This window comes from Dermacentor albipictus, chromosome 2, assembly GCF_038994185.2.
Source record: "Dermacentor albipictus isolate Rhodes 1998 colony chromosome 2, USDA_Dalb.pri_finalv2, whole genome shotgun sequence".
Taxonomy (NCBI): Eukaryota; Metazoa; Arthropoda; class Arachnida; order Ixodida; family Ixodidae; genus Dermacentor; species Dermacentor albipictus.
In genome coordinates, this window is record NC_091822.1 from 142686456 (window position 1) to 142700396 (window position 13941).

General features: G+C 44.5%; 1 protein-coding gene across 1 annotated transcript in view; it reads right to left on the reverse strand.

Annotated features, from left to right (window-relative positions):
- Positions 1-371: 371 nt before the first annotated feature.
- Gnf1 (germ line transcription factor 1) overlaps positions 372-13941 on the reverse strand; it is a 63528-nt gene continuing 49958 nt past the window's right edge. Inside the window, exons 20-23 of the mRNA XM_070534030.1 lie at positions 11346-11500; positions 10019-10282; positions 7376-7589; positions 372-4203 (exon numbers count right to left, since the gene is read on the reverse strand). Of these exons, the coding sequence (XP_070390131.1) occupies positions 4000-4203; positions 7376-7589; positions 10019-10282; positions 11346-11500 (837 nt within the window). The 3' untranslated portion in view covers positions 372-3999. The remainder of the gene's footprint in view (positions 4204-7375; positions 7590-10018; positions 10283-11345; positions 11501-13941) is intronic.

Below are 13941 nucleotides of genomic sequence, written 5' to 3' on the forward strand. Positions count from 1 at the left end.
GTGGCAATAAATGGGCTGCCCAGCCGCAGGTCAATGCCACTTCCAATTAAAGTGACTTGCAGAAACAACAGCATGCGACTTCTTCTCCTCATGTCTCCATGTTCTAGGTACACTACCATGCTTTTCGTTTCAAAGCACGAAGAATGCCTTAGAGGCACTTTTAGACCATTTCACCTTTACTGAAATCCCACTTACAATGAAGTTTGGCAGTCATCACAGTATGTAAATAATTTACTGCTGTATTAGCAGGATTTTTGCGCTCGCAGATGGCTTACCGTGCATGGCTAAAATGATATCTGCAAATGCAAGTGGGAAAAATGCCAAGGAAGAAAAGAAAGAAAGAAAAGCTCGATCAGTCTTCAGAAAACAGGGCAGGTTGTAAAACAGTTGTTTATTCACAATAGAAATGACCAATGTGGCACAATAGTTAGCACTCAGCTTCAGAGGTAGCCATTATCTAAAGCTTGAAATAAATGTCGTGAACAAGATGGGCATAGGCAAAAAAACGTGTACGTGTTTGTATAAAAGCCTTGCGTGAAACCTACTGAAGGCATGTTTTACCCCTGATATGTTAGGAAAGAAATTTACACTGTGGCATTACAGGTGGTCATAGCCCACCGGTAATGTGATCAGCTCATGAAGGGCAGTGTAGGCATTGGTTTTTGAAAGTGTGCTCTAGGGCATGTATGCAAATAAATGGAGAAATAAAGGCAAATTTCACATCGCCGCTTCCATTACTGACCAAACAACGATGTTATTCTCAAATCTGGAGCTCTCTTCCAGCCTCTCCTTAAAAAAAGAAAAAAATTCTTCCATGCAACTGTTCATGAGAGGCAAAACTAAATCTTTCCAACTAATGTACACCTCTACCTTCTACACTTGTACCTCAAATATGAAGCATTACACTTTGAGTTTCAGGGCAAAAATGCTAACAGTGGTATTAAGGGCTAGCTGCCAAATGGCGAAAAAGCACAGCATGCAATGGCACGCCACTCGAGTGCATAATACACAGACATACACTGAAGAGGAAGAACCAAAGCATGCACATGCATCCAATATATCAGGAAAGTGAGTGCCTCATACTTGATAGTGAAATATTATTCCACATACCTGCTTCCAGACAAGCATTAACAAATGCAAACATGTGTAGTCACACCTTGTTATAACCAAGTCGTATGTGACACAAAAATATCTTCGTTATAGTATCTGATATTCATTATAAGCATACAGTATATTTGTTAAATGTTAATATTGGCAAGAAAGATTCTAGGTTTGCTTTGTTATATCCGATAATATGTCATATTTGAGTTCATTATACGAGGTTTAACTATATGTGCTGTAATTGCTGGCCCACAAAGCACAAATTTGGTGACCACAAATGTAGGACCCAACAAGAAACAAATTAAGCATAATTGTACAAGTTTTCTTTAATGCTTACAAAATCAACAAACGTCTCTTTGATTGAATAAAAACACTGCAAATGTTCACAATTCGCTGCAATAATTGTGGGAGGACACTGGGTTGTCCGTCTACCCAATCAGTGAATCTGTTTTGAAGGTGTGCTTCAAGAGACCTTTTGCTGATATTCAATGCCAGGTCCCTTTTTGCCTACATAGTGCTACAAAGTCACATAAGCTGCGACAGTGAAAACATAATTAGCACTAGCACCTGTGCATACTTATGAAGAGCACAGAGCAAGATCCAGATCTCACACTAAAATAAGGAGTCATGGTACTACAACCATACCTGGCTAGCCCTGTTGTAACACACCTTGTTGCAACATGGCATTACGGTTATAACATACATTTTTCAGACGTCTGATACAGCTATTGAAATTTAACATGCCGTAGTCGTAATGCAGTGTAGCGAGATTGCTTTAATAGTTTCATAACATGGCATTACTGCTTTTTGATCATCTGTGGTAGGCTTAGCCATTTCTGCTTGGTAGGGCCCTTCTTCAAAACATCGTTGTTGCTTTTAGATACCTATGCTGTTCTCTGCTGCTTTTGTACGTTATAAGTGGCATTCTTTCACTCACCTATATTTGATATGTTTACTTGTCAGAAACATGACTAATATCCTGCAGCAATTTGTGTTGGTCATTTCTTTTGTTAGCTTAATGAGTCATTTGTATTTGTGTGTGCTTCTGGGGCACCACAACTACCACGTAAACTTGTGTGCAAGGTTTCTGCATTAGGCACATGAAAAATCGTAATCATGAACACCCCTCAACTGTATCAAATGTTAGAGAAAAGAGGGGGGGGGGGAGTGAGAGGGGGCATTATAACAAACTGGCTCATTAGTGAACAGGTCTGAACAGGCTGGCTGTCCTCAAAGTGGCCCTGCAAGTCTGAATAAACAGCATATATTAGTTATGTGCACTGCTGTCTGCTGAGGCCCAGAGCACTATCAATGGTGAAGCCCAGAGCCATGGCAAAGGTGATGAAGGGCTTACTGAAGGAGGCCATCTGAACATTAAACTGATTTCAGCGTCATCACATGATGTGAATATATATACAGTGCTACTGAGATGAGATCGCAATTAGTAGAGCCTATTCAAACATCATAATTTCCAAAAATCTAGTTTTCCTGATCATTCGTCATGTGTGGTGTACAAATTAATGCTGTTTAGTGCAGTATTTGCATGCATATTGTTTCACTGAGCCTGTAGGCCCTGTCAATGGAGAGGATGGCGTACTAACAAGCATAAAGGAGACGATTAGTGCTTGACGAATATTCTGCAGATGACACGGACAGGGACAGCAGGAGGGAATGGATACAACACCTTGCTGATAACCACGTGAATAATGGTGCATTTGATTGCTGGCAAGTGAGCTTGAATTCACTCTTAAAAAACTGACAGGCAATTGAATGATTAGACATTAAGTGTATTATTCTTTCTGTTTGTTTTGTACATTGATTACACTGGCATGTTTTGACATTCAACTGCCGTTCCATTCTGTTGTTCCCTTCCACACAATCTGCTGACTCCCTCATGCACGAGCAAAGAAGGAGCTCAGAAGCCAGCAGTTCTTGAGATAACTGAACTCACTGTGTTTTAGACATACTTTTTTGGAACGTGACAGCTTTAAAGTAAAACTCAACTTCTTTGTAATTTCAACATGAACCTTGGGATTGCAAGATGCGCTGCACAGGTTACACATGTTGAGTGTTAGGCTGCGAGAAAATACAGTTTTCTGCGGCTTCCCACGATGAGCACTTCTGTGAGCAGCTGAATATTGCTTTTTGAATGATCTGGAATTTGCCTCAAATGTAAGATAATCTAGCAACAACAGAATTTTAGCCATTTTTCGACCTGAACGCTCTGTCTTTCGCAATAGTAAGCCAGCGTTCCCATCGTTCATGGCAGGAGCAGCACAACTGCTTCCAGTGTGGAAGCCGAAAGGAGTTCCCCCACCTGGCCCGAACAATAGAAGATGCAAGACTCCGTTCAGGCAGGCCATGAAAATAACATGTTGACTGCAGGTACACCAACTTGGAGCACAAAGCACAATGAGAGGAAACGTGAGACAACCACACTCGGTGTGTGCACAATCACCAAGTTTCGTGTTTCAGGACAGCCCGCCCGCAAGTCAACAATGCATGACAACTAGCCGGGACATGACAACTGACTGCCAACAACTGACTGCCAACAACTGGCTGCCAACAACTGGCTGGCAGCATGACAACTGGCTGCCGCAAAAGCACAAACTTCTGGTAGCACAATTTCCAAGCCAACAATATGATCACTTTCGAAAAGCGGCATGTCTATTGAACACAGCAGTGACTTTGACTACCCTTGCTGTACACACACAAAGGAGAGCTGCTGAGGTAGTAGTAGTCGAAACGTTAGGAAGTGCAAGGCTCCATGCAATCTTATCACAGAGCATTTTGCATGATAGCTTTGCAATGGTGACAAAAGCTGTGAACACATAGCAGTCGATCTACACAACAAAAGCACTAAATGATACAACCAGACATCAAAAACGAGATGGCCATCTAATCGTAATCAACAAGGGTTGGGTCAGGCTCGTCGTCTTCTTCCTCTGCTTCTTCTTCAGGAGTTTCCTCGTCGCCCTGCAACGTCACCTGTTTCCCAGCTTTGCCCGCACCTTTCTTGGCCTTCTTTTTGACGAAGTCGCCGGTGGCATAAGGCATCATAAAGGCCTCCTTATTCAGGGAACGTGTCAGTGCAGCTTTTACCTGCAACCAACAACGATAAATTAAGAAAATGAGACAGAAAGGTAAGGAAGAAAATTATTAGGGGCCACCAAAGCAATACTTTGGCAGCAGCAGTATCTGTCCTAAATATAGAGACAGATTATGGTGCTTAACGTCTGAGGGTAATACACAGGCTATGATAGATTCTGTAGTGGAGGGCTTCGGATTATAATTGCAATCCCCTAGGATTCTTTAATGTGCGCCTAAACCTAAGTAGTACATGGGCATTTTTACATTCTTCCCCCATCAGAAGGAAACCACTATAGCTGGAGGCTAAACCAATGGCTTCTACTCAGCAGCAGATTGCCATAGCCAATGAACCCTCGCGGCAGGTAGTAGTTGTTCTCCTGCCTGGCTTTTGCAACGTGTTCTCATGGCTCATTGCTGACTTGTCATTATGATCATGCCTTGTAGCAATAGCCTTGTGAACAGCTTGAGGCTAGGCAAGGAAACAACTTTCACCATTAACAGTGGTACCAAGGCCCCGCACTAATGGCCCCTTATGATAACACTTTTTCCTAATCAACTTTATACGCGTACTATTTATATATGTCTATCCAATAAAGTTAGTAAGCCCTATTAGTTCACTGTAGCGCAGTCACATTGCTGAAAAGATGAACATATACATTTGCTTTCATCAAAATCACTTTTGTTTCCCGCTACCTTGAAGTCACTCAATGGGGCTCCTTTGGAGTTCCTTTCAACATGAAAACGTTGCATACAATGTTAAAGGAACAGAACCTAGTTTTGCAGTATCCATGACATTACATTAAAAGGAGTGAGCTTGGACTGAAATTCCTTACTGCTTCTGTTGGTCTTGTGTCAACAGGTGGCCAAAGCACCAACCCACCTATGGATTGGTGCTCTGGTGGGTTGATAACCTTTTAGACAACCTCCATGCAGGTAGCCGAAGCAATTATATAGGGTATGTAATGTAGCTAGTTTTCTGGAGTGACTGAATGAATGTACAATAGCGTCAAAGGTGAAGTGGCCCATCACAGCTACTGAAGTAAAAAAAAAAAAAGAAAAAGAAAGAAAAAAAGCTAGGTATTGTACAGAATACACAGCATTAAGTGAAGTAAAGCAGTGGATTTTGACAATAGAAGTACTATTACAGGCACCTTACACATCAGGAAGGGTGAAGGCATTGCCAAAAGAGTCATGGGAAAAGAGGATACATAATACAAGATGAACAATGCAATACGCAAATGTGTCTCCGTCCAGCTTGCGCATGAAAAAAAACTGCCGTTATATTTACATCACCTTTTTGCAATGCAAACTCTGTTCTTGGTAAAGGTGACACTTTGAAGATTTCAGAGCATTCATTTACCACATTAGTTAGACCATATTCGCGTACTCTGGAAATTCTAAAATTATCAAGAAACCATCTAAGATAGATGACTGTTGAATAAGCGAAGCTTCCCATCATTCAGCTGTCTTGGTTGTCTCTTGCCGCCATCAAGCTTCTCATCTTTGGGCTAAAGCAGCCTGATCTGTCTGCAGCACTCCTCACTCATCGAGGGGCCAATGGATTGAGAGCCATCTCTGCAGCATTACTTAAGGTACCAAACAGGAGCACCAGTGGAACACACGCCACTGAGGCGTGTCCCTTTTGCCGTGACCAAGTGCAGGTGTGCAGAGATTACATTATCAATGAAACAACCAATCAATCAGCGTCATGACTTGCATGTGCCTTTCCTCCTCTCCCTCTCTACATTCCCCCATCCGGTTAACAAGCCAACCCTTGCAGCATCATAAACCTTCCAGCTTTGCAAAGAAAGCTTTAAAGGGGCCCTGAACCACCCCTTGGGCTTGGTGAAATAACATAGTCCGCGGGTATCGTACGCTGCTGCGAACATCTCAGTCATTTTGCTGTCGTATGCGGTGCGTGAAGCTCGCAAGCGGATTGCGAAGTCACCTTTCTCTCAAACGCTCTCTTTTCAACAGAAGGCCCTGTCCTCACTCTCTTCTGGAAACTTTATTTCATCATTCCCTTAGACGGCTGCTATTGGCTGACAGCTGACATCAAGCTGCAGTCAGCTATATGGCGTAGAAATTGCGGCTGCCGCGAGGTCTCGTCATGAGTCCACTGGCTAAGTGCACTGCGGCTCACTGAGGACAACCATGTTTGGCTTACGTTTATCACATTGTATGCACCAAAGGCAGAAGTTGTGGCGTCTACGTTAAAATCTAAAATGAAATTTGAACTGTGCGCCACAGTGACACCTAGAAGGCAGAGCCGTTGTGGGCACGCCCCCCTGCGGCGTAGCCTTCGCAGTGCAAAGCATTGAAGAAGGAACGGCAGCACAGCGGAGGTCGTGTTTGATTGCCAATAACTCTGCTTTTGCTGAACGCACTGAAGTACTTTTTGCGGCAAAGTATTTCTGAAATAGCCTATTTTCACTTCGAATGCTTTCTCCACTTTTATAAAAAGTGGTTCAGGGCCCCTTTAAAAGCTATGTGGACAGGTTAAGGTGACACTAATGAGAAACATCAAATTGATTTAGACTGACAAATAGTTCTTCCAGAACTTTATTGTCGCTAATTTCGCACTATTGTGTGCAATATTTAAAGAAGAAGGGGGGAGGGGTCAAAGTTGCATCTTTCGAATTTTGTGCCAAAGCTCCAGTGCCGGTACAGTCAATCTGACGTCACGGATTTTGTTTTCATATTTGGGTCACTGTGGTTCATTAAAGATCCTCGACCAGGACCGGCGAGCCGCGATCGCCAATGGAGCCCTGTCAGAGGGAACCACCCAAGAATAAACCGCGCAACGATTTCTGCAATAATAAGGTTGCATCCTCCTCCTCAAAACTTGCTAAATTCAGCCCTTCATTCTTTTATAATAAAATGTAAACCATCTGCGCCAACAAAAACTCATCTAGGCCTTAGCAAATGCCGTCAAAATCCGCGACATCCCGGTAAGCTAGTGCGGGAACTTGAAGGCAGCGTTGCCAACTATCTCTCACTTTCGCACCTTCTCCGGCATACCAAGCCTCTTCATGCAGTATGAGAGGCTGTTGCGGTGTTGCAGAAGGGTCATTTACTAATACAGCTCAAACAATTCTTCCCTTTAGTTAAGACAATTTATTTAGAGGATATAAAATTTCGCCATACATTTGCAGGCGCACAGGCAGCTTCTTTATGGCCATACCTTAGAGTCTATGTGTCCCATCGGGTCCTTCATGCCAGGCCACAAAGCCAGGTCACAAAGGTTGTCCAGGTCGGCTCGCTGCAGGTAGTAGTGATGCATGCGGTGCACAACGCTTGGCACGCCATCCACACCTTTGTCGATCAGCGGCTTGGTCAGCGACTCTAGCAAGGGACCCACATAGTCCATGGACAGTTGCGTGCGGTCAGCAGACACCCTGCATGGTGATGAAACAGGGATGCCACTGGTTCCAAACGAAATTGAATACAAGCTCCACTGGCTTTTGTTAGCCCATCCCTGCCAGAATGTGCAAAACTTTAAAATGACGTCACATACGGATAAAGAGAGTTTGGCATGCATTGGCACATTTTGAGAGTATTGTAAATGTGCAAAATTAAAAGACAGGGTGGATGAACACATGTTGAATGGAAAAATAGGCTGCATTTTTGTCTCGCTCTGTCTCTGTTCCTCTTTCTTGTCTTCCTGATGTACCAGCACTACAGATATCCCCTTGCACATGGCATTCCAACAACACCAAATTGTCATAACTGTTTGCCTTGAAAGGCTGGCTAATGAACACCAAAGCAGGCATAGAAAAAAGAAAGAAAGAGCAGCCGATGCACCATAAAGTTTTGGGTTCTATGGTGAAATGAAACTCTTAGTACAGTGCTCCCATATCGCATTATCACTTATAACAATTAAATATAGCTATTGGGTGTGTGTGCCAGAAAAAGGAAAGCAAGAACCTTGGGGAAAAAACGAAGAGTGACTCGCCACACCCACGTGAGTGCCACACACCTTCGTGGCACCCACCTTTGTGTCGCGCACCTTGCATGGTACACCTTTCTCACATTGCCATACGCACCACCAGCCTTGGGCGGCTCTCTCCCATCTCTCTTCCATTCCTTCGACAGCGGCGCAGTCGACTTGTGTATCAGTGAGGTGGAAGGGAAAGAGGAGAGTGGTGCACGAGGCCGGTCAGTGATGTGGAGGGCGATGCGACAGAGGAAGGCGGGTATGGCAAAGGTGTGGAGCATGCAGGCGGGCGCAGTGGCTTACGTTTTCATTTATTTTACTGGATTTCGCGGCAGTCTCACTGTTACATCCGAGTATCGTAAACGTTTAAAACTGGTGATGCTATAAGTGGGGGCAACTGCACTTATTTCTGTTCAACTAAATTATTTAGATTAATAGGAGGAAAATCAGACATCATCCCGTTCATAGCAATTGCTACAAAGGGAACACGTACAGGTTCCTTGAAAGAAAAGCCTTGCAGTTGAAGAAAAATTCGTCTTGGTTTGGGACTTGAACCCGGGACCACCGCCTTTCCGGCACAGCTGCTATAGCATCTGTACTAATCAGGCGGCTAGAAGATCGCAGAACGAATCCTGGTCCGGGAATCGAACCTGGGACTACCGCTTTTCCAGCCGCTCTACCATTTGAGCTAACCAGATGGCTAGCAGATGGCAGGGCAAATGAGAAGTAATTGATAAGGGGAAAATCAGACATCCACCCGTTCGCAGCAACTGCTACAAAGGAAACCCGTACCGGTCCCTTGGGGGGGGGGGGGGCAAAATAAAATTTCTTTTGAGGAACTCATATGGGTTTCCTTTGTAGCAATAGCTACGAATGGGTGGATGTCTGATTTCCCCCCTTATTAATTACTCCTCCTTATCTTGTGGGTTTCCACAGAACTAGTAAGGTAAGGTAAGGTAAGAACTTTATTGGGTCCTGAAGGTCAACCCTAGGTTGATGCGGGCCGCCCCCACATTGGGACTGTCAGGCCGAGCCCTTCAGCCACATCACGGGCCTTCTGGACTGCCCGTAATTAGTCAGAGAGTGATTCGCTGACTAGCATTTGCCGCCACCATTCTTGTTCCTTGTCACAGTCTGTGAAGGCCGCGGGGCACTGCCAAAGCATGTGGTCAAGAGTAATGATGCCATTGCACTTATTACAGTTGATTTGAGTTTCCCTCTCCGGATAGATCCTGTTAATAAAATCTGGACTTGGGTATGTTCTTGTCTGTAGCAAACGCAATGTGACCGCTTGGGCTCTGCAAAGCTTACCGTGTGGCAATCGGTATTCCCTTCTGCTTAAATAATAATGCTTCGTGATTTCATTATATGTTAATAATCGATCCCTGTGTTCTCCGGGTGAAATGTAAGTTGCTCGGTCTTGAAGAGCACGGCTAGAAAGTCCTCGTGCTGCTTCATTTGCCACCTCATTGAGGTTTCTCCGAGCTCCGTCCAACACCCCCAAATGTGCAGGAAACCAGCGGAAACTAGTACGTTAAATTATTTCGATGTTTGTCCCCTCTGCCTTTTTCATGCAAGCTGGTTATAACAATGGGATTTTCTTGGAAATTGAATACTGTTATAAATGGGTTCAACTATATAGTAAAAAAAAAAAGGTCAATTTAAGCAGTCGAACTTAATTTAACAAAGTTATACCCAAAGCCAAAAGCCTATTGTGCTGTTATAATATATATATATGCAGGGGTCATTGCTAAATACAACTGGCAAATAGCAATTGGCTAGGTAACTTAACAGGTAATTCAATCAGACTAGCTTTCTTTCTTCAGCAGCACATCGCTGCTGTTCCAGGCTCGGTGCCATACCTACAGTCTCGGGACCACAAGTCCTCACCGAGTGTACGTGTGATGCTTGAGTTCGCGGAGCAGGCGGTGTCGCTTTGTCGTGGAGGAGTTCTTGCCGAACCAGGCTGGGAAGCTGACCATCTCGCGCATGTGGCCCCGAACGAGCTCTCCAGGGATCACACTGGCAAAGAAAGCTTGCATGGGGAGCAGGGACCAGTTGCCGTGCTGCCGGATCTGCCGCTCCACTACGTCGCCATAACTGATGCTGTCGGCCGCCTCGCTGACCAATCGGAGGTGCTTCTCACGGTCACCCCTGACCAATGGAGAAAGTAATGCAAGTTATCGTGTAGATACAAGGCAAACGAAACCTCCATGCCTACGCCTAGCCAGTCATCGTGATTACCGTATACAGTCGAAGCTTGATATACCAAACAGAAATAAAACAAAGTAATGAAAATCTGGTTGGTTCTGCTTTATTAAAGTGGGGCATTTTCCTGACATTGCAAAGTCGCAACAGTGGGATCCATCATGGCATCGGTTATGTAGCAAAGCAAACTTATTTTTTTGCACATGTGTTAAACATAGTCACCAATGATTTCTGCAATACTGTCGCCTACCCCTAGCACCAATAAGTAACTGCAATAACTGAAATTTTGGATGCTGCACGGTGTTTCGGATATGAACTGCGCGCGCAAAGCCACAAAAACTGAGGCCATGAACAAAGTTGCCACCATATAAAATGGCACGAAAATGAAATTTTAATTGCCTTCCATGTGTCCATCGCAGTTCTGTTTCGGGTCATGGGTTTACCTAATACACAATACCCACCGTGGTTGCATACTGGCTTTGGTATTCCACTGCTAAGCACAAGGTCTTGGCATCAAATTTTAGACAAGTGGCTGCATGTTGATGGGGACGAAATTTGCAAAAACGCCCATGTAATTGTGGGCGCACTTTAAAGAACCCCAGACAGTCGTAATTATTCTGGAGTCTACACTCCAGTGTGCCTCATACAGATCATGGTTTGGCACGTAAAACCCCAGAATTAAATTTTTTATCCGATACATAAGATAGCCAATATATGTAAATACTAAAGCAACATACACTGACAATGCAAATACCTATCTAAGCATGCGAACTCTCAAATTTACCTCAAACAACCGGCAATCTGCGCACAACATAAAAAACTGATTGGCGGGACAGTTTCAATGTACCTGTGTCATGTGGTATTTACTGGGTCCCAGTAAGTGCTGTCACCAACATGAAATAGCACGAGACCATGTCAGAAACTTAGCCCAACCAACATTGACACACACGATTTGCATGTCAAATGTACCCCGCTGATCAGCCTCAAGAGAAGCAGGAAGTAGGCTCACTTGGCTTCCAAGGGCTGAACATGCAAGTAGTTGTCTTGAACAAACAGCGGCACCATGTTGTAGTCATGAAAGAAGAGTGCTGCCTTCTCATTCAGTGTCATAGACTGGCCACCCTCGGAGCTCGATAGGATCTTGCGCACCACGTCGAATGGTCCCTGGCAGAAAGAGACAGTGCAGTTAAATTACTGACCTGACATTTTTTATTTCTTCTTCCTTTCTTTTGCGTTATCTGAAGGCCCAAGCCTTCTAAACTCTAGAAAAAATACAGGTGAGCATCACAGCAACAGTTTTGGTTTAAGTACCCAGGAGGTGGATGTGTCATGGCGTCACGATACACTGTTCCTACAACTGCCACGGCTGCCACACGTGAGCGTAGCCAGAAGAAACGTATGCAGTGCTCTTTATTTTCTGTTATGAGCAAAATTATCAGACGTAGCCAACTTCTACACAATTTCAGCAAATTTCACTCTGTGTCATGACATCGTGATGGCGCCAATGACGCGAGGTCAAGCATTTCAAGACTGACTTTAGCATCAAATAATAATGTCTCAGAAGTGTCTCACAATCTTCACACTCCCAGCCATTCTTTGACATCTGAGAAGGATGTTGTAGAGTTTCTACAGCTTCAAAAATATATTATGTGTCAGCGTACTGCTTTAACAGTTGCAACGCTCCTTGGAAAACTGTTGTTCAAAAGCACTCTAGATATGATTAGCAGGAAGACCATGCAGAACTGAAGGGCTTTACTTGACTTAAGCCACTAACAAAGAAGCCACAAGTCACTGCATGGGGAAACCATGAAGTGCTCTACGGCAAAGGAAAGCTTAACACAATTTATGTTCTTGCATGCTTCAGATAAAGACACTAAAGGGGAAAAAATGAAAGAGGAGAAATAAATAGCATGTCGCTGAGGGGAATCAAGCCTACAATTGCCACACAATGCCTGTGGTGCTCTAACAGTGGAGCGATGGCAGCACCCCCTTTACCTCTACTTACTTAAGTAGTTGCAATGCACGTTTCTACCCTGCCTTGCCTTTGAGCATCGACCAGCACTGCTTCGTGGCATGCAGGCAGACATGGAACATCCGTTTCATTAGCCGCTGGCTTATGCAGGTAAACTGAAGACATCTGTGCTTCTGTGTTTATAGAAAAGGGCACCCTACTTTTCAAAAGCACTGACTGAACCAGCGCTGCATTTCACTGTTTGATTTACCACGGCAGCATCTTCACATAGCCATTTGTTTGGCCAACATGCAGAACAAGTTAAAACCACTTGCAGAAGATGTAGTGGTGCTATCTGTCCCTGTTACCAGGAAAAAAAAAAAGAAAATAAATGGCACGAGCAGTGTTTTACTATAATGACGACAGATAGCACCATCATTCTGCTGCTCCGGTTATATTTCTTGTCCGGAATCACCACAGATTATGCATAATTCAGATTTATTCTGGATGGACCAAGCAAGCACTGCACTTAGACACGGTATTAAACCAACTACAGCAGAACCTTGATCATACGTTTTGGGAAAGAAAAAAAAAGTGAGATAAAACTTATAAACTGCGAAAAGGTACGATCCAAATAAATAAAAACATTTTGACCGACTGAACTATTGTTGACATCCATGTAATATGAAGCGTTGCGCAGATCGTTGCACCATGAGACGCCCACGCATGCCGAGCTGGTGGTGCTCCGGCAGCCCGTGACGCGTTTTGTTGTTTTCCTATTGTGTGGTGTTTTAAGATGGTGATGGGAAGCCGAAACAAGATCGAGCTGGTGGGCAAAGCTGTATGCCGCCGAAGTGAAACGTGATGCCCACATCATGCCACCTGCAGCAGGGAATGGTGGCACCTTTGGATTATCGCCTACTAAAAGCGTGCAGTACGCTACCACTGGCACTACACACTACGTGCTATAAAACAGATAGGCGACAATGCTTATCGCAATAGGTTTGGCAGCGATAGCCATGAATGCAGCGTGCGACATCGGGTGGAGATTTGTTGGTACTGGAATGAGAAACTGTGCCCGCCGTCGTTTCACGTGAGACAGGTGGCTATATACTATTCTTGATTGCACAAGCCTTGCACCTTTTCTCGTCCACATGGGACCTAGTGACCGGAAAAAGTATGCATCGCAGTCTGCAGCAGGGAACGCCAGTTGTGGCCTATTATTAGCATACTGTTATGATTGGGGGTTCAATCCCATCGCTCGTGATCCGTTGTCAAGATTGGAGTCGGGCATGAATTAGAAGGTAGCTGGCCCGTGCCGTCGTCCAACTTATCCCCGCTGAGGACGTTGATGAAGGGAAGGACTGCTTCTCATCGAGAACGAGGAATATGGGTTTATTTACAGTATTTATATCAGTCTAACATGACTGTTTGAGAAAGTACATCAGTCTAACATGACTGCTTGAGAGAGAGTGTCCTGGGCAGCCGCACAACAGCGGTTTTTAAACACTCGGTCCTCCCCCGATACCCAGGTGACGGAAACGGCCGTCCAAGCACCGTAGGCGAGTTGACCAGGCACCGTGGGGGAGAACGAGGCACCGTAGGGGAATTTATTCCCCGAACTGCAGCGCGCCCGCCGTTTGCCCATTGTCTG